General features: G+C 42.3%; 1 protein-coding gene and 1 long non-coding RNA gene across 2 annotated transcripts in view; one reads left to right on the forward strand and one right to left on the reverse strand.

Annotated features, from left to right (window-relative positions):
- The window catches only part of NMT2 (N-myristoyltransferase 2), a 31,588-nt gene extending 10,657 nt beyond the window's left edge, over positions 1–20,931 (reverse strand). The window contains exons 1-8 of the mRNA XM_063412896.1: positions 20,640–20,931; positions 12,122–12,257; positions 7,697–7,841; positions 2,795–2,913; positions 2,606–2,697; positions 2,383–2,499; positions 1,662–1,832; positions 408–516 (exon numbers count right to left, since the gene is read on the reverse strand). Coding sequence (XP_063268966.1) covers positions 408–516; positions 1,662–1,832; positions 2,383–2,499; positions 2,606–2,697; positions 2,795–2,913; positions 7,697–7,841; positions 12,122–12,257; positions 20,640–20,749 — 999 coding nt within the window. The 5' untranslated portion in view covers positions 20,750–20,931. The remainder of the gene's footprint in view (positions 1–407; positions 517–1,661; positions 1,833–2,382; positions 2,500–2,605; positions 2,698–2,794; positions 2,914–7,696; positions 7,842–12,121; positions 12,258–20,639) is intronic.
- LOC134558764 (uncharacterized) lies at positions 19,519–23,580 on the forward strand. The gene is made up of 3 exons (XR_010082404.1): positions 19,519–19,990; positions 21,671–23,115; positions 23,219–23,580. It is a non-coding gene; the product is annotated as an uncharacterized LOC134558764 (long non-coding RNA).
- The last annotated feature ends 500 nt before the right edge of the window (positions 23,581–24,080 follow it).

Genomic DNA, 24,080 nt, shown 5'->3' on the forward strand with positions numbered 1-24,080 from the left:
TGTATTCAGCCAAGTTGCTGATGGACTTCTCTGAGAATTTTAAGACATGAACTGTTGATTTTCTGTTTCAGTAATCTCTTATCAGATTAAACATACCGAGAATAGTCTTACGTATCTTCAACTCAATCCCAAATGTTTGTGAAGTCAAGATTTCTGGGCTTTTTTTCCTTTGTTTAAGGATTTTAGGTCAAAATTTGTATTCTCTCCATAGAGATCCAGATTTCCAGCAACAGGCTCTTCTGTTTAGTATAGCCCTTAAGGTCTTTTTCATCAGTCAGAGATTATTTTTTTTTATGTCCTGCACGCACTGCCTTTACACAGAAAAGCCTGTGCTGTCAGAGACAGATGGAAGGTTATTTTGGGCCTCACAATAACTGTGGGGATTCTCTAGAAGTCATACTGCTTACATCAGGAAGTCTGTAGAGCTTCATTGTTCTTTGTAGAGTCATGTTTCTACTCAAATGTGAAAATTTCACCTCCACCAATTTTCTGGGATTTAGTGATCGATGCCAATACCTGTAAATACAACGAAATAATGAATTTAAATAGTATTTTAAGTGTCAGCATCATTGCCCTGCTTTCTTGCTTGCTTCTTTTCTACTCTCCAAATTTGTTTCTAAGCAAGCCTGTACTACGTCTGTCAGAAGGCTGATAAACAAAAAAAAAAAATTAAGGAAAAGCTATATCCAAGCAATAGGTTTTAAACAAGCCTGCTATCACAGTATTTTCATTCTAAGCAATTGCTTTTTGCTACAGAATGAATAAGCACAGGGCTAAACATTTTAGCATTTGTCAAAGCCCTGAAAAACTCACAATACATACATAGTAACATTTATTTTCTTGTGCAGACAGGACCTCTGCTCATGTCTAAGCATTTTTTTGGAAGGACTCTCCCCTTCCTGGGAGGTCATTGTGCAACAGAGCATCTCTGGTTATTCTAACACAGCATAGCATTTTCCTCCCCATCATTCCTTACAGAAACTTACTTTGCAGTTGATAGGTAAAAACCAATTTCAAATCAAAAGGTACTCTGTCCTCCAGAAGTCTAAACAGCCAGACTAAAAGTGCAAGAACTGAACTCTCCCTAGTAGAACTAAAATCCATTCCAAGCAAATGAAATTATATTTGACTGTAACTCTTCCTACGTGGTAGTGTTCCTGTATTACTGGCATTATCCAATGCCAATAAAGTTCTCCTTTCTCCAGGGAAAATGAAAGTATTTCACAAAAAGCAAATCATACAATTACCAGAAATGCTCTGCCATCTCTGGCAAGCAACCAGGTTAACAGGGAAGGGTCCCATCAGGGACACAGGGTGCTAGAAAAACACAGGTATACAATGTTGTCATTGGTAGCATAGCTGCCACCAGAAGGTCAACAGAAACATCTGTTAGTCTATTTAAAGTATGCTAAACAAACCACAAATTAAATTTTAGTGAGAGAAGCTGTTTTATCCAAGGCACTGGGAGGGAAGGGGGGAAAAAAGTCCCAACACCAAAAGAAAGCAACACTGACAAACACTCAGGCCTTCAGGTTAGTCAAAGCCACAACATTTAAAACCTTTTAATTTTACGCTTTTACTGTTTTTAGACAATTACATTAAATTTTCTTAAAAATAACTGTTTTAGGAACCAATATGATTAAGAACATCACCTAGGTTACCTGCAAGTGGCCACAGGTTTGGGAAGTACCACTCCAGCAGTGTAAACAGCCTGAAAAATTCCTTCCAAGTTTACTCTTCTGGTTATTTCCCGAATCAGTACAGGCGCCACCCGTTTAGATCTGAGTTTCTTATGGACACATAGGAAATTGATTTCTACCATTTTCTTCACACTAAAAGGACATTAAATAGTGGAAAAATTAAAGAGTTACACACTGCATGTTTCCATTTTTATAATTACAGTTTTCCATACTGTGACCGAAGATATTGAAGTAAAATAAACTTGCCTGTGACAAAGTACATCTGCAGTGAACGCTAATCTATGACACTGTGACTGCAATGACAAACTGTGCAATATGCAAGCTATCTCTAAGGGGTTTGCAATAGTCCTACAGCTCTATCAAGACTTAGCTTACTGCTTTACTTTAGGGTGCAGTATAGCATCCAAGCAATGCTATGTGGTGTCACAATGCTTCATGTTTGTCAGCGTATGAAGACTTGGCCAAGAAGTCCAGCTAATCAACTAGAAATGCTTTTCAGCAGGGTCAGAAAATTGTATGGCATTATCTGTATCATCTGTCACTAAGAAAATTCCTTAAATAAATACTGATGCTCTTCACCAATGTTCTCTCTTTTTAAGTTCTCTATAGCAATGGATACCAGTTTAAGGTTTGTTTTTTGGCATTATTCTTTTACAAACACAAAAGTACTGGAGCATTTTACCTGTCATAAATACGAATATTTGCAGGGATGGCACTTATGAATCCTACCAGTTTTTTGTTTGAAGACACTCTAACCCCACAGTGCCACTGAGGTAACCAGCCCGGAGGACGTAATGCCCTAGAATTGATGACAGAAATAATTACAAATTACTGCCTAAGAAGATGTAATAAAAACACTCTTCATTAAACTTCAGCCAGAACAGAATGTGGAACTTGCTACTCACCACAGAAGAAATTCAGGTGAATAATCAAACCTAAACATATTATCATCATCTTCTACGTAATTCTCATTTAATAGTGTGTATAACTCCTTCAGCTGAAAACACACACAAAAAAATCCAAACACTTATCCACATATCAATCAGAAAAAAACTTGAATTATTTTAGATACATATAAAAATTGTTCTACTTACAACTTCAGCATTGCTAAGATCCAATGTGTCCCACATAAAACCTTGTGGCAAAGAATATGGCTCTAGGCGGACATTGTCCTTATCTGGTTCAATTGCACCATGTGAAGTTATAACTTCATCTTTTGAGGGAGGAGGAGGAAAAAAAAAAACAAACTAAAAATCTGTTACATTGCTAGCTTTCCTGAAAATTCTGTAAACTGCAGTTAATATGCATCATGTATTTCCTCATAATTATGTGAATGGAACAAGAAGCTTTTAAAAATCCTGAAGAAAATAGTATTCTTAGTTTACACTACTTCTCATTCTGATGGACCACATTCAGACTAATGACTGTCTCATCATAGTATTTATAGATATGCAAAGAACCACTCTATCTCAGCTGATACCTTGCATTTCATAACACAAGAGACAACAACTTAGCACATGGAGAGCATTTAGCAGCCATAGAGATCCACAGCCTCATCATGAGAACATGTGCTCACAGCTAACAGGCTATGGCTTAGATCCTGTTCATCACCGACAAACAGACCTGAACTCAACAGGATTGATTACTCAGGAGCAGTGACATAGCAAAGCCAGGCCATTTAAGAGATACTAGTAGTATGTGAAATGTGTTCCTAAAATCCTACTTGAAGGTATGTTTTCTTCTTCTCCCTTACTTTACAGCTCCAGTCCTCAGTATACACTTATAAACTGCAGCTGTTCCTCTTCTAAGGAGCAGCACCTACTAAATCATAGTATCATTAACATTGGAAAAGACCTTTAAGATCAGTCCAATCACTAACCTTACACTGCCAAGCCCACCACTAAATCACGTTCCTAGACATCATATCTTTTCAATACCTGCAGGGATGGTGACCCCACTACTTCCCTGGGGAGCCTCTTTCATCCTTCAGTGAACAGATTTTTCCTAACATCGCACCTAAATCTCCCCTGACACAGCTCTCCTTGAGGTCATTTCTCCTTGTCCTTTCACTTGTTAGCTGAGAAGAGGCTGACTCCCACCTGGCCACAACCTCATTTCAGGTAGCTGTAGAGAGTTGATAAAGTCTCCCATGAGCTTTCTTTTCTCCAGGCTAAACAACCCCAGCTCCTTCAGCCACTCCTCATCAGACTTGTGCTCCCAGACCCCTTACCAGGTTTGTTGCTCTTCTCTGAACTCAGTCCAGCACTTCAGTGTCTTTCTTGTGGCATTGTCCTTTAGGTCAGACTACACTGTAAGGGCTTTGGACCTTCTGATTTTCTCCCTGCATAACCTCAGCATCCTTGCTTGTGGTCCTCATGAGCTGCCTGCCTCTCCTTCAATAGCCATAAACTCCCATTTTCTTTCCTGAATCCCTCTGGTACTGCATCTCCCCATCCATCCTTGGGCCTGCTCTATCATCTGGAGTTCCCAGTAAGCCTTGACCAAACCAGTTGGGCAGTGAAATGTCCCTTGACTGTCACAAGAGCTCCTGTACAGTAAAGGTGCAAGTGACACTCACTGTATCAGCATCATCCTTTGCCTGAACAAGGTGGGGAACAAGGGATAACCAGTTATTCCCTAATAATCAACTATTCCCTGACAGCCTTGGAACACCAATTACCTGAACTGTAGCCCAAGTGAAATGGTACCATGGTTAGTGCATGAGATATTTTTTTTTTTTTTTTTTTTTTTCTTATGGCCATGATGGAAACTTGCTGATGACTAAAGCCAACTATCTTGCAAACCTACAAAGAGGGGTCCTAAGTGAGGCCCTTTACAGGCCCTTGGACTGCCGTGGGCTGCACCAGCTCCTCCCTCTGAGAGGGATGTCTCTCAGAGCTTGCAAACCCTCAAGTCTGTGATAACCCTAAAGACTTGCCGTGGACGAGGTCTACACTGGCACCCTCTGCTCCTCAAGGCTCAACCCTTGCCTGCTGAGAAATGCAAGGGACTCAATGTATGTCACTGGGCTCAAGGGGAATTTTTAACAGGCACTTTGAACACAAGCTTGTAAACAACTTTGTGCCTGTGTGCATGTGTGAGTTTAGTAGGAACGCTGTTATCTAGAACCTATAATTAAGTCACCCTTATAATTGTAGCAAATCCTATTGAGTCACTTCATAAATCTTGAATTAATGATTAAGTACTGCTAAACTCTTTTGTAGCCTTATATTTTTGCACCTGTACTCTTGGCATCCTGACTCTCCTGCATCCCCACTTTTCACGTAAACGATTCTAAATTGCTGCTAATTCTGTTTTGCTATGTGTGCATATGTATTTATGTATCATCCATGTAGTACGTAACAGAGAGAACCTTGCCATCAAACTCTCTTAAGCAGCACTTCCACAAATGTACATTAAGACCTGCTTGTTGCCATTATCTTTGGTGGTGATTCTTTATGTGGCCCAAACCAGTCATTCACAACAGTCTGAGCTGAAGTCCTGCCACGCTGGTGTCCGTCCCCACTGGCTCATCCTTCAGCACATGGGGACAGCCGATTCTTGCATCTTAAAGTTTTCTTTCTGAAAGCACTTCCAGTCCTTCTGGACACCTTTGGCCTTCAGGACTGTCTCCCAAGGGACTCTGTCAACCAGTCTCCTAAACACATCAAAGTCCTCCCTCCAGTTCTGCTGAACCCCTCCTTCTCTGAGAATCAAAAATTCTATCATTTTGTGATGACTGGGCCCAAGATGGCCTCCAAGCAGGACATCACCCACAAGTCCTTACTTTTCACAAACAACAGGTCCAGCAGAGCACCTTCCTAGTTGGCTCACTCACCAACTTTGTCAGGAAGTTCTCTTCCACACACTCCAAGAACCTCCTAGACTGTCTGCCCTCAGCTGTTCTGCATTTCCAGCAGACACTTGGTATGATGAAGTCCCTACGAGAACAACAGCTAGCAATTATAAGACTTCTGTGAGATGTTTAAAGAATATTTCATCTGCCTCTTCATCCTGGTTGGGAGATCTAGAACTCACACTCACACCTGCTCACCTTCCCCCCGATTCTTACCTGTAAACACTCAACTGTATCATCAGCATCATCAAACTAAACAGTCAAATGTTCCTTTGAGTATGAATTTTTCCAAATCATGCACAATTCTGACTGATAGTTATGGCCTGCCATCCAGTTTGAAAGGTCATAATTATTAGCATCTTTAAGCAAACACTGAAAAGTACCAATAATTCAAATATTACTGCCACTACGTGGCAGGTTCAGCATAACTAATGAACCTATTGCTAATAATTTTAACTTGAAGGCCAGCAGACTCTGAAGTAAACTTAATGCAAAGATTCCTACAACATTTTCTTGAATTGACAGATTATTTTATCCACCTAAACACATAAAGTATATCAACTAGTCATGAATTCCCAATCTGTTCACTCATCACATAAAGAAAAGCTTAAAACAATCTCTGGGGTTAGGAAGAAATTCATAGACACTGTTGGACAAAACCTCACTGACCAAATTCAATGAAATATATTTCTACTGAACAACACTAACAAACCATTTTCTGAGCCACTGCATGGGCCTTTTTAGACCGGCAAGTGACAGACTCTGCTCTCTAAGTGCTGTAAGATCCATCGACTAGCCTGAACTGAATTCCTGGCACTACTGCACAGACACCTGAACTAGCTCTGGAAAAGCTTGATTACGGCCAGAGCATTTTTTGATTTACACTTCAACTTATTTTGGCTAGGGTCTTTCTCCCCTTAGGCTGGATTGCTGGTGATGACTACTACCATTACTTTATGCAGGTATTTGGATAGAGTTTGTACAGAGGAAAGCCATAGCAGGTCAATTCCATTCAATCCAGGGGAAAATATTGTATCTAGGGACTCTGCTCTGGACTTCTCCATGCAAGAAAAGTCAGGAAGAAATGAGATTGCTGAGGATTAAGCTATAGTCACGGATTAATGTGAAATGCTGCCTGTGGAGAGAGAGCGAGGAGAGTGCTCCTGTGCTTCAGACTCTACCTTATTTCTGCTTATTCTATGCCACTCTCCAGTGCAGTGGAAAGAAACCTGAAGGACAGAGCAGCACCAGCTACTGTGCTGAGAATGTTTTTACTTGTGGGGCCCCCAAGGTATGTTCACACAGAAAAGCTAGAACTGCTTAACCTGAAGATAATAAAAGCAGAAAAAGAAGATCCAGAAAGCAGTGCAGAAAACACAATACAGTCAGCAACTACTTTCCCCAACAGTGAGAAGATTTACCAACTGTGTTACCAGGGATCAGATCAGTATAAAAATTTGTAACTTGTCAAATTCATTAAAAATTTAAAGGCAAGGAGAGATCACCTCATCATCTCACTTGGAATCAAGAACAGAGAACAGAATCTGAGAAAGTATGTTGTCAAGGTAGTGTACATTGTAGAGGAGAACATGAACACACAGCAGAGAAAGAGTCTGTGTATCAGACAAGTGTCATTATCCACTTAAAGCTGTATGAGAACTGCAACCTGTGGCAGGAAAGTCATTATTTCTGTGATGGCAAATCCATCTATTGAAAAAAGATTTTAACGAAATATAAATAAACAAACAAAACAAATACTACTAATAATAAAAAATAAGGTTTACTCTTTGTCACTGCTTAAGAGTTCTTACTTCCCCTAAAGTGGAAAAGACTTCTATGTACTATTGTTCAGTATTTCAGACCTAAAATATACAAAAGAATGCTATTCCAATAGCATTTCCTATTTTTACAGAGGACATCAGAATGAGACTTATTAACACTGTATCTTGCATATTGTCTGTGGGGAAGGCAAGAATTTCCCTGGAAAACATCAAGAATTCCACATAAACTACACAAAAGACTAAGGATCCCTACCACAGTCCAACTTTATGCCCATTTTAGAGAACATGCCACAGAGCTGGCACAACATTTCTTTAGTGATCATAGGACAGATCTTTCACACAGATCCAGTCAAACTTACTAAGTTTAGGTACAGGTTGCGTATCCCAAAACTGGTATTTACGTTTGGTAGCCTCATCAATATTCTTTGCTGGGCCTTGGCATGCAGAGAGCAGCTCCATTGCTCTCTGGATGTCTTGAAGCTTCTGCATTGGAATGGCTGGATTCTGCACACACAGACAAACAGAACAGGAAGCTTATTGAGTACATTTACTTTGTGAATAGTTGCACAAACATGCTAATTTCTTTTACTGCTACCTGTTCTTACAGGTACTCTTTACATCACAGTACAGATTTTGTAGACAGGAGGGTGGAAAAATGTTAGGTGGGCAACAGGCAAGCAACTTCACAAAATAGTTGTCAGTAGCACTTGAATTTAACCAAGAAACATCAACATTTTTAACACAAATACAGCAGCATTAAGGCAGGATACTGTACTGCAATAATAAATGCTTCTTATATTTCCTCTTCCCCTGGTAAAACACAACAAAATACCAAAAAAAGGGTCAGGTTAGGTATTTAACAATAGAAGTACCATTGGTACACGTGGAGTTGTTTGAAGTTGTATTTTACATACACAATATAAAATAATATTTTATATATTTTTATATATAAAATAATATCCTCTCTGGTTCAGTAGCACCTGAAGGCATGCTGATGTACTACAAATATCTGCTTTTTAACCTTAGTTATATTGCCTTGTGTTTGCTTGCAATTATTAGAGCAGCTAATACCTTTCTGCATCATACACATAGGAGTTAACCACTTTGCTGCTAATGTCAACTGTGCCAACACTGATAACTAAAGACAATTTTAACTGAAGCACATAAACATAAAAGAAACTCACGTTCCACTTAAAAGTTGAAAAATCTTTATAGAAAAGTTATTTTAAAAACATAAACCTAAGCATTTCTAAATTGAGCTGTTAAACCCTCACTTTTGATCACTCTGAGTAAATGTAACAGGAATGAGAATTTTTCCTGCAAAGGACAGTACAGAGGAATAATGGTAACAGGCCTCTTAAATCTAAAGGGATGTTTCCCTCTCTCTTTTTAAATCTGTTTGTTTTGTTTTATTATCTTCCTAGTGGTAAGTCCTGTTCTGAGGCATATCAACAGCATGCTTGTGCTCAGGTTTCTGTAGACTGCAGTGCAATAATGCATCTGAAAGAATAGTCTCAAATGTACTGGAAAATTTTAAGAAGTTCTGCAGAAATTTCAAGCCAGACTGTTTCTTGGGTTTTTTTATTGAATAGCAATGGACTACTATTTCCATATTTCACTTTCTTTCTAGGATTCAAGTGTTGAAAAACCACCATAAAATAAATGTAATAATGATGGTAAAGCTTAATTTGGTTGATCAGTCTCTGGTATACTCAATCACAAAAGGAGCAAAACTTTGTGCCTGGAGCTCAAGCAGCCCGTCATTTACTATTTATAATAAACACTTTTATTATCTAAATTAATGAAACAAAATGCCTAATGTTTAAGTATTGCATATTTCACCTGTAAGTGTGCCTTGAACACCTGTCAACTGAGCAACTGTGAATTAACATGCTTACACACTTCAGAGCAGCACTGTTCCAGCCTAAAAAGCCTACTTTATTTCTAGATCAGGACAACAGAGCCATAAACTACTACTGCCACTAGATAAATTCTGAAATCTCATTAGTACATCATGAAATTGTACATAAATGCTGTCACGCTGCAATTTATTCTGTATATTTATTTAAAGTCTGTAATATGCCTTTTACATTAAAAAAGCAGAAAATCTTAAAAAAAAAGGTTCCTAAGAAAGATCTTACTAGCATAATAGTAAGTAATGTTGAGGTACTAAATAGATCATGGCTAGGGACATCAGGAGGAATCCCCTTTCATTTCAAAACATTCAGAGATCAGCCTAAGAAGTTTACTTGCAACAGTTTTTGTTTTCCTTTAATAGAAAGCAAGGAAAACCTACACAGACTTCACATGAATTAGAAAAACAAAAAACATCTCTTCTGTTTAATTTCAGTTTGGGGCAAATACCTCTTCCCAGCATAAGATGACCATGCTGTGCAATGGTATGAAATGGTGTTTTTGCCTCAGTTTTGTTGATGGCCTCAGGCCTTTGAGATCCCTGTAGCAGTCTGAGACCAGGTTAGGGACTGTTGAGCAAACTAATCATGCATAGGTCCCTGAGAACAGACCAAATGCACGTAAGGAAGCTAAGGGAGCTGGCTGATGTTAGTGCAGTTAACCTCTATTAAGTTAAAAATAGCAATTGGTGGAAGTTTCCTATAAAGGGATAAAAGGAAATGTCACACCTGTTTTCAAGAATGCAAGGAGGGGGAGTCGGGTCAATACTGTTTAATGATTTGGATTTGACAAAGAGCACTTTCTCTGCACGGGCACAGATGATACCTAGAAGAACTTCTAGAATTGTTGATATGCTGAACCACAGAGCAGCTATCTGAAGCTACTCTGACGAGCTGGAAACAGAAACTTGAAATCAAGTTTGACAAAGGCAATGCTAAGTCTTCCATCTGGGATAGAAAAAGCCCATGCAAAGGCAGAGGCCAGCATGGACTGGCTAGGAAGCAGCTTGCAGAAAAGAACTTGGAGGTGCAGGCAGGCAGAGGGCTGGACATGAGCAGCAGATTGCTGGCCACCGAAGGACAGCTGCATACTAGGCAGTACCAGTAAGACTGGCAAAGAAGTCTTCCCCTTTATCTGGCACCCCTGAGGTCACACCTTACAGTTTGGGATTCTCCATTACAAGGAGAACATTGAAAGACTGCTGTGAGTTCTCTGGAGGGCACCAAGATAAATGTGGGGGCTGAAGCACATCACACACGAGGAGAAGATAATAAGAGACCTTGGTTTGTTCGGCCTTTAGAAGAAAAGGTTGAGGGAGTAGGAGAAACCTTATTATCCTCCTAATGGGAGGGTATAAAGAAAGCTGAGCCAAATCTTTTCAGAGGAACACAGTGATAGGACAAGAAACAAAGGAGACAAGTTACAAACCAGCAAAATCCATTTCATTACAAGGAATTACTATTTTTTTAACCAAAAACTGTAGTCAAACACTGGAGTAAGTTACCCACAAAGATCATGGAGTCTCCATCCTTGGAGACCAAACAACATTATCTAGGCCTGAGCAACCTGATCTAGCTGGACCTGCTCTAATCAACAGGTTGGTCGAAAACTCTTCAGATGTCCCTTCCAATCTATTATTCGGTGACTAGGTTGTGTAGGCCACTAGTGACTACAATAATGATTGCAGTTCTGGCAAGCTTTCTTTGTGCCAGTGTGGACAGCCTACATCACTGGAACTTGTAATAGTGAGAGATGGAAGTCCTGTGAGATGGGCAGTGAAGTGTCCTCAAGATCACTGTAAGCATACAATACTAATAATCACTTACTTGCTATGATTACACTCACACCAGTGTTCAAAAGGTCTACTGTCACTACTATCACATAAAAGGAAGGCAGAAGCCAAGGAGATTCACTGTTCTGCTTTACTCATCTCCAGACTGATACATCATGTCTTTACAAACTCATGTGACCTCAAAATCCTTTTTCAAAATCATTTTCAACGAGTGCAGGTGCCCCACTGAGTTCTGCCTGATGATCTTGCATATATTCTCTTAGAGACAATGTCATTCTCCTCTAAAATATACTCTTTTCAACCAGGAGCAAGCAAACACCTGTTTTCTATAATAAATTCCATATAGCACAAGAATACAAAATTGAAGTATTACTTGAGTAGCAGACAAAATAAATATACTTTTCCACACTGATCCAGATCAGCGGTCTAAGATGCTTTCAAAAAATCTAAAGCAGACTAGTAGTCTAAAACAGACCTGCAACACAGCAAAGAAGGCAAAATAGTCCCCCAGGCAATGTTGATGCATTTGTGACTAGAAAAAAGTGAAAGCCATAGAAGCACTATTTTCTTCATGAGCCTGTATCTCCATGTTTGAGATGACCACATTTTATGTACGAATATATGCTGCTCACTTGCCCTAAAGACAGTCTGGTTAGCACAGCAGGCCCACCTCCCCTCCTGCTGGTGCTGCTGCTGAGAGAGCTTCATGCTGCACAAGTGACCAAAACTGCACTAAGCTAAGTTAGATGGTGGCTAAAAACTAAAGGCAATTCATCAAATACAGAATCCATTTAAAAGCACTACTATTGTAGAGCATGATTCTGTGCAATGTGGCTGCCACTAGCCCAAGTTCTAACTGCTCAAAGAGAAAGACAGAACTTCTCCTCTGCCTTTCTCACAGTACACCTCTGAAAACACCAGGTCTTGGCTTGCTTCTCTCTGTTCAGGACAGGAACCATTTGCTTAATTTTCACACACTAAGGCAGCAGAACTAACAACTCACTTTTACAACGAACGACACACAAATTAAAATTAAATTAGAAAGCAAGCACAAATTAAAACAGAACCAGGCTCTCACTTTTGAAGGTTGTTGAATTTTAATCTCCTGGGAATCAGATGCAGAATCTGATTTGGTGCCTCCAGAATTTGGTTTCTCCTTTTTTCTCTTCTGCTTCTTTTTCTTCTTCTTCGCTCCCAAATCCCCTCCAGGACTTCTGCCAGAGATTCAAAGAATGTGCAATGAGAAAAATCAATAGCACCGAGCCCCAAATTTCAAAAAAGTTAAATATGGAAAACGCAGCATTTTGACATGAAAAATCTAACAGCAGTTTGAATGTAAAGAAAAGGCAGAGGAAAGAAAGGAAGGGGGAGGGGGACTGAGAGCATTGACAAAAAACTTACTGCAAGTGCTATCTCCTTTATTTTATACTCTGACACCAACATAACCAGGCATTTTAACATATTCATGTCAAATTGTGACACTACACAGAAACCAGTGCTCTTCTCCAGTCTATTACCCAGCACAAACACAAGATGACCAAATTCAACATTTTAGAGGAACACAAGAAAGTATGGGAACTGAGGAAAGTAACCTCCCTGGAAACCCAGTAACTATTAGTGACCCAAAACTCCTTCCCCTTCATGCTCAACCGTGAGACACATTTGAATTTGAAAAGAATCCAGATGAAACATTCTGTTTTCAGGAAATTTTGTTCCTAACTTAAGCCACAATGAAAGTCTTGCTGACATCCCAGTAGGAGACAACATAAAACTAACCAAATATTTGTGCTTTAAAACAATAAGCACAATGAAGTCAACTTTAATTAAAAAGCCCCAGCAACAAAGTAAAAATTATACTTGAGGACTCTGATGTATTTTGACTATTGATAACGTAAGTTATTCTCAAAAGAGGTTTTTATTTAACAAATAATCAAGATACAAAATCAAGATTAGATCAGAATTTGCAAAGTGTGGGACGTGTTGGCAACTCTCAGACAGAACAAAAATATGGAGGCAATGAGTCAGTTAACACTAAATTGTCTTCAATGCACATAATGGAACTGAAGACAGATATCAGAGCTTGGAAGGCTTGGGTGTTTTTCACTGGAAAAGAAAAGAGTCAATGCAACAAACAATTGTTTCTTTTACTCTTGGAGGAGAAAAAAATCCAGGTACCATACGGACAAACAAAAAGAAAACTCAAAAGAGCATAACTAAAATTATTACAATCAACATATTTGCAAGGGAGATATTACTTGCTGTAACATGCTCACTTTCAAGATTATGATGACCAGTCAGCATCTACATCTTGTCTCAGCTGATATTGTCAAGAAAACACCCTCCTCACTCCAGTTGGGAGGCCCAAAGCCTGCAATTAACCCAACAGTGCAACTAAGCAAAGACTTACTACTTACAAAATCTACTTTTTGTAGATCATTACTGTACTTTAGAATAGTCTGTAGTGAAAGATCAGTCTCAAGAAGTACTTAACATTCAAGGTTACACTGGGTTATGCTCCCAGAAATAAAGTGTAAATGTTGCAGCCCCTAGAACAGAACCAAGTTGCTACTCAATGGACAATAGTAGAGCAAACCAAACAGACTGGAGAGATAAGAGAGTTTGAAGCATTTACTAGAAGGCTGCAGAAACAAAACATGGACTTGTGTAAGTGACACAGGGCATATATTGCAGAATAAATGACTATGCACCTACATGATCCACAACGAATCACAATTTCATTGAATCACAGCACTCAGGTTGGAAAACACCTTTAAGATCATTGAGCCCAGCATTAACCCACGTGCACTACTAAACTATATCCCTCAGTGCCACATCTACACGTTTTCAATACCCTCAGGGATGGTGACCCAGCCACTTCCCTGAGAATCCTTTACCAATACTCAACAACCCCTTCTGTGGCAAGATTTTTCATCACATCCCATCGAAATCTCCCCTGGTGCAAGTTGAGGCCACTTTCTCTTGTCCTGTCATTTGTTACCTGGGAGAAGAGGCCGACCCTCACTCGGCTTAGGCTTCCCTTCAGGTACTTGTAGAGAGCAATTAAGATCCCCCCTGAAGCTCCTTTTCTCCAGGTCAAACAACCCCAGTTCCCTCAGCCGCTCCTCACAGGACTTGTCACCCCCTCCACCAGCTTTGCCACCCTACTCTGGACATGCTCCTGCACCAGTTCTGAGGCCCGTGAAGGGCTCAAAACTGAACCCAGGATTCAAGGTGTGGCTTCACCAGTCCAAGTACAAGGGGATGATCACTGTCCTGGTCTTGCTGGCTATACTCTGATACAAGCCACTGGCTTCCTTGGCCACCTGGGCACAGTGGTGACTCATTTAAAATAATAAAACCTAAAACTATCTGAACGCCTGTATACCAAGCTTTCATTTTGTACAGAATTTAGATGCAGAACAGACTCAAAAGCCTGACAAGTGATTATAAATACAAAACAGTAAAATTTCACACATAAACAATAAAATCTCACTCGTGTGTACAAGACCTAGGACTTCACCACCTTTATCTGGCAAAACTGAGATAAAAATACTAGGGAAACTGATTTCACCTTTGCTGATATTCATTTAAGGAAGTATTTCTTTACTTTCTGCAAACTTGCAGTCCAAGTCCAGTCCAACTTGCAGACAAGTCCACAAACTTGTCTTTCCCTTAAACACCTCACATACAGCAAACAAATGATGCTGCTGTGTCCCTGAGCTGCGTCCCAAGGGCTTGTGTGCCGAACATCAGGCTATTCCGAGTTTCAGCAAACACTGCTCTTGAACAGACACCCCCAGCAGGCTCGAGCCCTGAGCTGCACCAGTGCAGCTCACTTGTCTTCTTGTCTTTCAGGAGGATCTGGCGTCACATACACCACAGGGGAATTTTGCTCACTAGGATTACCTGAGGCTCAATGTTTTATTTAGTTTGGTGAAATAATGAACAATTGAACTAAAAAAAAGTTTGGCAGCTATGGAGAAAAACCAGCTTTGCCAAGCTTTACTAATGTTATCCCCAGTCAAACCATGCTTTTTCCAGGACAATCATAGTTTGTATTTTGACCAATTCAAGATCTTTTTCATATAGAAACGTATATTCTTCAGCTGGGAAAGAAGGAAGACAGAAGCAAATTGCTATAAAATATATGTGGCGTTTAAAACTACACTACTTGGTTTTTAATTTTTTCTTTTTAATCTTCCAAAATCCCAGTCCTTGGTTTATGACCTTCAGGTTTAAATATTTTGCACTGTCTGTTGCAAAATAAATACCAGTATCTTTGTCTGAAAGGTTATCCAGGGATCATTTCAAGCAGTTATTTATGCACTGTCTCCTGCTTGGGTCAGTTTATTTTTTACTGTTACAGTCCACACAATGTAAAAAGAGGATTTAAATAGAGTTCTACTCATCCTACTATTCAGGCATGCCTGCAACTCAGATATTTGGCAGCAGGCAGCACACAGACTCTTCTATGCAGTAAACAGGTTTGTCCAACACAAGTTACAACCAGAGATACCAAGCAAATCAGGGCAGAAGCAAAACCAAAACATCTCAGGATTTTTTGTCCTTCTCATGCTCTGTCTTGAAAAGAACTGAAAGGTTCTAAAACTGAGAGTGAGAATGGCTGGGAAGGAAGAAACTTGGTTGCTCAACTTGGAGTAATTCCGCTGGACTTGACAGCACAAAGGATATGCGAAAGTAACCAGCTTGAAACCAAAAGCTCCTATTAAAAGCTTTTCTCTGACATTCTTGTGTGCTAATATCTGAATTCCCCTCTGTCTAGTCAGATACACCTATATGGTGACATGTTGAATTATATCTCACACTTGGAAGCTAGGAGGAAAAAGAGTTTCCCATTTTTATGAAATCTGACCTTTACGTGTGAAATCTTTCTCCAAACTACCCAGCACCTGTAAAGTGACACAACTCCGAGTGCAGGTCCCATGTGGGAAGCAGAAAAACAATACAGAACTCAGGGTGCTGCCATGTCAGCTGTCAGGTCAGGAAACACGACCTTTCATGCATCACATCAACGCATCTGCCCCAGCCCAGCCCGCCACACAGACCACAACAGATTACACAAAGAAAATCACTCCATGCCAGACTTGGGGAAGATTTTGACTGTGTCAGTCTAGCGGAGACACACTTATACCAGGAGAACTTTACTGACAGGAGGCCAAGTCTATACAGTGAGGTTCAGCTATATCCAAGAACAGGCACAGTCTATATTTTTAACTGCACCCATAATAATTTTGTCAGGCTGATGAATAAGGAAAAGGTGAGTCCAGCAAAAAAATGACATACAAATCAAAATTCAGTTGAGGCAGAAGAAGGGTCAAAAGATGTTATTCTGCCCAAAATGACTTAACATTACCAAAGAAACAGGCTGTGGATAGGACTCTGAGATAGTCACTTAGGCCCACAGCTTTATGATTTTGTCTGTAAGTCACAAATGCAAGCCCATGATCCCACCCACATACCTTTCCACTTATGTACACACATCTGGTGTTTTGCATCGACGTGGGAAAAAATACTTTTGCTTCTCCCTGCATGTGGTGGTGTTTTGGTTGGATTGGGTTTTTTTTAACTGAAAAATGGGAATATTTACTGCACTTGGGGAGAAGTGTGGCAAAGGTGGAGAAACTTATTTATGAGGCTCAGAGCAAATCCATGAAAAGCCAAGATGGAAAAATCAGGAGGAGCATGACAATTACCCTGTTCAGGTGGTCAAACTGTTCTGGTTCCCTTGGTCTGAGACTATCTTTCTCATTGACTAATTGTCACTATTATTTTAATTTCCTTTTTGAATGCTAAATTCTGCTTTAGCAGAAACAACCTTCTTTCATATCAATAGGTGTTTTAAGTTACATAGACTAGTAATTTTAAGTTAGCAATATCTCAAATTTAAAACCAAACATGTACTTCAGATGTTTATTTTTAAACTGCAAAGGCCTGTGTGGGGTTCTTGCCTTCACAGTACTTCTCTCTCTGTGAGTAAGTGATATTGCAAAGATGCATTTCTGAAGATGTTACACAGATCTTTTTGATCACAAAAATCAGGTCTCATGTATATGGGCAAGACTTCAAAAATTTTTAAAGCAGTATTATTTATACTAGGGCTGTCCTTGGTTCATAAAGAAAATGGAGGTTTAGGTGCAAAGGGCTTTCTCATTGCTGTGAAAAACTACCACCACTCCAAGACAACATAGAAAGGTCTTGACCAGAAGAGTCTATGCCCTTCAAATTCCACTTACTAACAAACTGCCATTACAAAGAATCCCTCTGCATGAAGATTTCATTTGTATACATTTCAATACTTGAGAATGCAAGGTTTTTAGCATGAAAACACAGCAGTAAAACTTAAACCCCAACCCAAGAGTATTCCTCAGATCTGCATGTTTCCTCTGCCTCACCCTTCCAGTCCGTAATCTGTACTCCAAGATGTAAAACTCACCTGCTAAAACCAAGCACTACCACTACCTTAAAAATATTAGCTTCTTTTTTAAATCAAGAAGTAGTATTTGTTATAAAGTTGGCCTTTTTAAACAATAATCACAGGAGTACACTACTAAAACATTCAAAGCAAATATTTGTGAGGGCTGGGGTGGTTGTTTAAAGGTTGTACCTTTTTTTCAGCTCTTTACTAAATGTTTTGTGCCCAAGGCCCTTCTGGCAATGAGCATAAGGAGCTATTTAGAATGTGAGAGACCTTAAAAGTCTCTCTAAGTGGGCTTAGCAGGGTGGATCCAGGTGCAATAAATACATTTTTTTCTACATACACACTAACAAAGATATTTTGTAAACCACACTACACTACAATACAGAACAAATACAGCATAATGCGTCTAGCAGGAGCAAACTACAGAACAGGAAAACAGCAATGAGTCACACAACATACATAATCCTGCATCTAAAAAACAGGAGCAGAGTCAGAGGACAAAGACACTAGCACAGTTGAGAGCTATAAAGTGGTTTATTTTCTGCTGCACTCATTCAGTGCTCAAGCACAAAAACCCTGCAAATTTAAAAAACAAACAAACAAAAAAAGTCATATATATGTAAAAATCATGTTTTCCTGGGGGCAATATTCTAAGGACCTGTTTTCAAACGTCAAGAAACATTGTGAAAATAATTTATATGACAGTCCAGTAGAGACTGACACACAATATTCTGTCTCCTTCTAAAAAGTGCAGGTTAAAATACTGGTCAGCAGCAATAGAGACCATGCAGAATTTAGCAAATCAGTTGACACAGGCATAGAATCAAGTAATTGGACTGCTCATAAATTGCTTAAGTATATAAAACCTAATCTAAAAGACTGAACAAACTTTAAAGTTACCTCAAGAATTAATACACAATGACAGGAAGAAAACAGGGAATAATTAATTAGGCCCCTATTACTATGGGTTAATCTCTCAGATCAAGGGTCTATCTTGCATGCTCTGCTGTGAGATTTTTCCTTTCATTTGCTGGAATTCATTTCAGTATTTCAGCCTGCAGACAAAGCGCAGCAAACAAGATTTTTCAAAGATTACAGGAAAATAAAGTAATTCAAGAGTTAACAAGACTTCATGCAGCAGATACTAATAATACTTAAGAGGCTTTTCTACTGGAATGACCTACCACTAAGTTAACTAAACTTCATATTACTTGAAAACATTCACTTTCTTATTCACAGATGCACAAAACAGCTTTTTTTAAAATCCTCATTAAAATACATCTGGGACATTGAACAAAACAAGTTTTGGGTAGAAGACCACAGGCTCCAGCTGGTGTCCTTGGAGAGCAGTGAGACCCGTGCTGGAGCAGAGCAGCAGGCTGTGATTCCGAACACCCCGAAGTGCAATTCTTTGTTCCCTGGCTGCTCCTTACACACCGCCCTCGCTGTCACAGCAGCCCAAGCACGGCCACACGCAGGGCGACGCTGCAGAGGGCAGCTACAGCCCGGGCATGCACACAAACAAACAGGAGACGAAACTCAAGCAGGAGTTCAGTCCCCATCCAAATGAATTCTGGACAGGCATTACCTGGCTGTCAAACAATCCCAACTAGGATGCCAAGTGGGTCGGTTCCTATGAAGAACAATAAATAACAACTCTCTGCTCTTAGGACTTTACTTTCGTGTATTTGGGAATCACCAACTGACACATACTTACTGGAACAAATGTAACAAAGAGATAACAAAGCACTTTTTTGTCCCTTTTAGACAGATTTATATTTCTGTAATTATTTCTCATGCTATTATTTTAATGTGCATGCCATTAACTCAATGACAGAGCAGCATGCATCAAAGTTTTTGCCTTTCCTGCCTTATAGACAAGTCAGCCCTTCAAAGTCTCTTAGATTTCTCTTGCCACATTTAAGATTGTAGACAACCAAATCCTAGGGGCAGGAGACAACAGAGTACATCCTCAAACATCAATCACCTACAGAGAGGCTCTCAAGCAGATCAATCACAAATTCACGAGGAAGATATTTGTGTAGCACTGTATAGATTAACCTAGTTCTATTTTAGGTTACTCCAGCCACTCCTAGCTGCGACAACAAAGCGCCTTCTCTGCAATCACGTTTCTAACCCCACAAAAAAGGAAAAGTTGAATGAAGCCGACTTTTGAAACATATTCCTCCCACTCCCCTGCCCCAAAAGCCTGCAGAGCAAGCCAGAACCTTGGCACCACGTGCCCGGACGGAGCCACACTGCAGCCAGCCCAGCACCGGCGGGGTGGCAGGGGCCGCAGCTATGCCGGCTGCCTCTCCCATCAGCTCCCCAGGCAACTGGAAACACCGCCTGATCCTCAGCGTGGGAAGATCTGAGACGCGAGATTAGCGGAGAAGGAACTACAACCAGACAACAGCGTCCGCCCGGGCTACTGCCGTGCTAAACGCGCTCTGCTCTGCACAGCGTGTGGATCTGGACGCAACATCTCCTGGAGGACAATGGGTGACGGTGAGGAGGAGCGCCTGCAGGACAGGCTGCCACAGGCGATGCCCGGACCGGACCGGGGCAGCGGGTGTGGGGGAGCGCGGGGCGGCCGCGGAGCCGCTCGGCTGGAACCACCCGGAACCACCGGGGGAACGCGGGGGCATCTCCCCGCCACAGGGGGCTTCCTGACGGCCAAAAATACCCAGAAACGCCCCCAAGCCCTAAAAGCGCCAACAAGAAGGCAGGATTTACCCTCGCTTATACGGCACGATTTCAAGGCCGGTGTCCGGCGGGGAACCGCCAGCCCCGCCGCCCCCTCACCTCGGGCCGGGCCTGGCCCCCCTCCTCTCTCCTCAGGGGCAGAGGAGCGCGGGGCCCCGGGCCGGGCGGCAGGGCCGTCCCACGCCCGCACGCTGCGGCGGGAGGCGGCCCGGGTCGGGGCCGCTCGGCAGCGCGGCCCGGCGCAGGCGCCGCGGAGGAGCCGGGCCGGGCCAGGCCGGGCCGCGCAGGCCGCCCGCCAGCGGGCAGGAGCGCCCTGCGCACCTGCCCCGCCGAGGGACCGCGCCGGGCATCGGGGGAGCCCGGCCCGGGCACCTCCAGCCCGGCCTCTGCCGCGGCGGAGGACGCGGAGCTGCCTCCCCGAGCCGTGCCCGCTCCCCGAGCGCGCCCCTACCCCTTGGCGTGCTCGGTCTCCTCCTCATTGTCGCCGTCTATGCCGCAGGTGTCCTGGTCATCCAGCTCCAGGCTCTGCTGGCTGGCCGCGGACTCGCTGTCCTCCGCCATCACGGGGGAAGGAGGGAGGGGAGGGGCGGGGGAGCCTGTGAAAGAACCGGGGCGCACGGGCAGACGCGGTCCGGAGCAGCTCCCTCTAGCTGCGGTCCTTCCCCGCGCCGAAGCCGGGGGCCGAGGAGGCGGCGGCCGCCGGGGCTGCCCGGCCGCTCCCGCCACTCCGCGGGGACCGGGGCGGGGCCGTGCGGGGAGCGCTCCGCGCCCTGCCCGGCCCGGCCCTGCCCTGCCTGGCCCAGCCCGGCCCGGCCCAGCCCGGTGCACTCGGGCGGGGCCGCTCCTGGGCCCGGCCCCGCACTGGCCCTCTCACGCTGACACCCACGCCGGTTCCCCGGCCCTCTGCCGCCCGGGATCCCGCCCGTGGGCGCTGTCCCCGCAGCCGCGGGAGAGCCGAGCGCAGCCCCGGCGTGCCCGTCCCGCGGAGCCCCTTGGGCCGGGCCTGCAGCGCCGGGCCTCGGCAGCATCGCCGCGCGTTCTGCCGGCTCCCCGTGTTTCCTTCTCGCACCATAAACACTCGGACGGCCAAGTTATTTTCATAGGTCTCCTTAGAGCTTTAGTAGTGACTCTAGGTTTCCTGCTAGATGTAGACAAAACACCCAGTTGCTTATGGCAACAAATTGGAAGAAAGGAAGAAAGACAAATAAATTACTTCAGGTGTAGCCCTGCCTTGCTGCTCCCACTAATGTCAGCCTAGGGGACCCACCACAGCACCATAAATCTCAGCTTTCTGGATCCTTCCCCGTTCTACCTTCCAGGTTCTGTCTCTCCCCAGTTTTCCGTAACAGAGGCAGTCATGGGTCTGTCATGGCTACACAAAACTAACCTGTGTCTACAATTCAGAGATGTTTTGAGCCACCTGAAAAGCATGTATGAGCATAGATGCACAAATGGATTTTGCTGTGTTTGACTTTTTCCTAGGTCACTCCCAGATGAAGCTCCAGGACTTAAAATGAAGCTCTATGAACAAATTTTGCTGCTGGTGGAGGTTGCTGAGGTCACCAGGACAACCCCAGCGCTGTAGGATTCCTGTGCACTCACAGCACTTGCTGTGATCCCAAAGCCTTTTGTATTCCTACAAGCTCCATGCTAGAAGACCTGGAATTGAATAGTAATGATTTATATGCAGGAAAACAAATCAAGAACAACTTGTGTTAAGTGTTTTAACTGTTGCTGTTTCCAGGGTCATATCAAGCTTTCTGAATGAGATCCAAAATTTCTGAGTGCTTGGTTAGGCAGTGCTGCCAAACACCACATTAAAATGTAAGAATAGGGTGCATCAGTTGTAATTTCTTCTTATCTTTGCACCCTAGAAGGCAATTTAATGTGAGGAAGCTATTGCTTCCGCCCTGCTTAAGGTTTGATCTGGATTACTTTTTTCAATTTTTGGTTTGAGGTGGTGTCATATTTTGCTCTGTCACGTATTGCAAGTGACTTGTCAAGTAAAAGATCTTGCTGGCCAAGCAGAAGAAAGCTAAATGTCCTTCCAGCTGTCAAACTCGGATCCTCTGTGTACTGAGCACTGGGCACCTGGGGCTGCCCTTTGTCCCACTACACTTGGTCCTTTACAACTTGTGAGTTGCCACAGGAACTTGTGATTCAAATGCATGAAATGGAGTCTGTAATTTACACCTGGCCAATTATGACCTCCCAGTGCCAAGCCCATCACTGTAGTTTAGAGGGAAAATGTTTCTATCATGTCACTACTCTTTGAAATAACCTTTAGGAGTAAACCTTCATTCAGTTGTAATGCATAGGAGAGAAAGGAAATCTCAAAACAAAGGCACAATGCTCAATAGTTTTCAATAACAAAAAGCAGTTGTGAAGTTGTGCTGTAGTCTGGAGAGAAGTTAATCTAGTGATTATAAATGATTTTTCCCCTCATAGTAATGCATAAGAGAAAGTGAAGAACAATATGTCAATGACTAAACAGCTGTATTGAATCACTGTGTTGGAGAAGCTGTAGATTTCACTGTCTTCTTTACCACAGTTTTCCTCTCTTCATTGAGACAAATGGAGTACAGGAAGCCTGGATCCTGACTCTTCTTGTGTTTCATATTGTCAGTTAAAGAGGCAATATGAATTTCTCCCAGCAAGCCACCCTGCTAGGCATTCTCCCTGGCAGGGGGACTACAGCTGCAGAATGGCTGCTGTTCTGTACTGCATGGCATGTGTGCAGAATAACCTTGAGCATAGTGCAGTTGATATCCTGAGATTGTTATCCAGGTTTGACCACTGTGGGGTCAAATGACAGCACTGGATTGTGCCTTGCATTTCATGAAAATGCAACTTTTGCTTCTACCACAAGTAGAGAAGTTCACCAGAAATGAGAGTTAAGCACCTGTCCTGCACTGTGGATTTCTGAGGTAACTTTGCATCTCTGAAATGACAAGACATATTCCCAGAGCATTTAAATTCACTCTGCAGATACTGCTTGGTGCCTTAAGTTTTAGCTTTCATGTTTTTCAGATTCTGTGCTGCCTGGGGGTGCAGTTCTGAGCCCCATATTAAGTGCCAGTGAGCTCTCTCCACAGAGTGGGTAGACAAAACAAATCCTTTTCCTGCTGAAGACCAAGGACAACTTTGAGGCCCAAACATATAAACAATGGTGGACTGAAGGGAGGAACAAGAAGGATGGGACCTCACAGCCTGAAGCTGTAATTGAACAATTAAACCCCAATATGCAAATGAACCAAAACTTATAAAAGTGTAAGACCTTGTGACCAGTCAGCCATTGTGTAACCATTCTTAGTCCATCCTGGGTGTAGCCCTGGTCAGGCTCCTGTCCTGCCCAAGGTGTATCCTAGAGGCCTTTCAATAAATATCTACTTTATTCTCTAGCTCTGTCCAGTCTCTTCTTCAGGTCAGCCTTCCCAAGGCATCACTACTTGATAGATGCTGGCTATCACATGTATAGTTGTCTTCCAAAAGTAGAGCAGCAAGGTGAAATAATGTACCTCTGAATTTCAGGACCCCAGATGCTCAGCTACAGAGTTATTGGAGTATGTAACATTAGGACAGCAAGCAGCATACACGGCTGCTGTGCCTGAAAAGGCTCCTTGTGGGTATCTATACTTCTAAGATCTCTGTTGTTGCATGTGGGTGTATCCAGGAACCCCCCAAAATTCTGCATGCCAGTACTGCAGACACAACCCACAGACTCACACCAGTCTAAGTAGAGCATCAAAAACCATCAGAAATGTTTAAACTTAACCAGGTAAAGAGCTTGTTTTTGTGAAGGTGCAAACTTACTGTTTTTAATTGATAAAAAAGACCTCTTCCTAGATGTACAGGGAAGATAAAAGCAAAAGTCTTTTATTTTATGAAGATT

The sequence above is a fragment of the Prinia subflava genome, chromosome 1, assembly GCF_021018805.1.
Source record: "Prinia subflava isolate CZ2003 ecotype Zambia chromosome 1, Cam_Psub_1.2, whole genome shotgun sequence".
Lineage (NCBI taxonomy): Eukaryota > Metazoa > Chordata > Aves > Passeriformes > Cisticolidae > Prinia > Prinia subflava.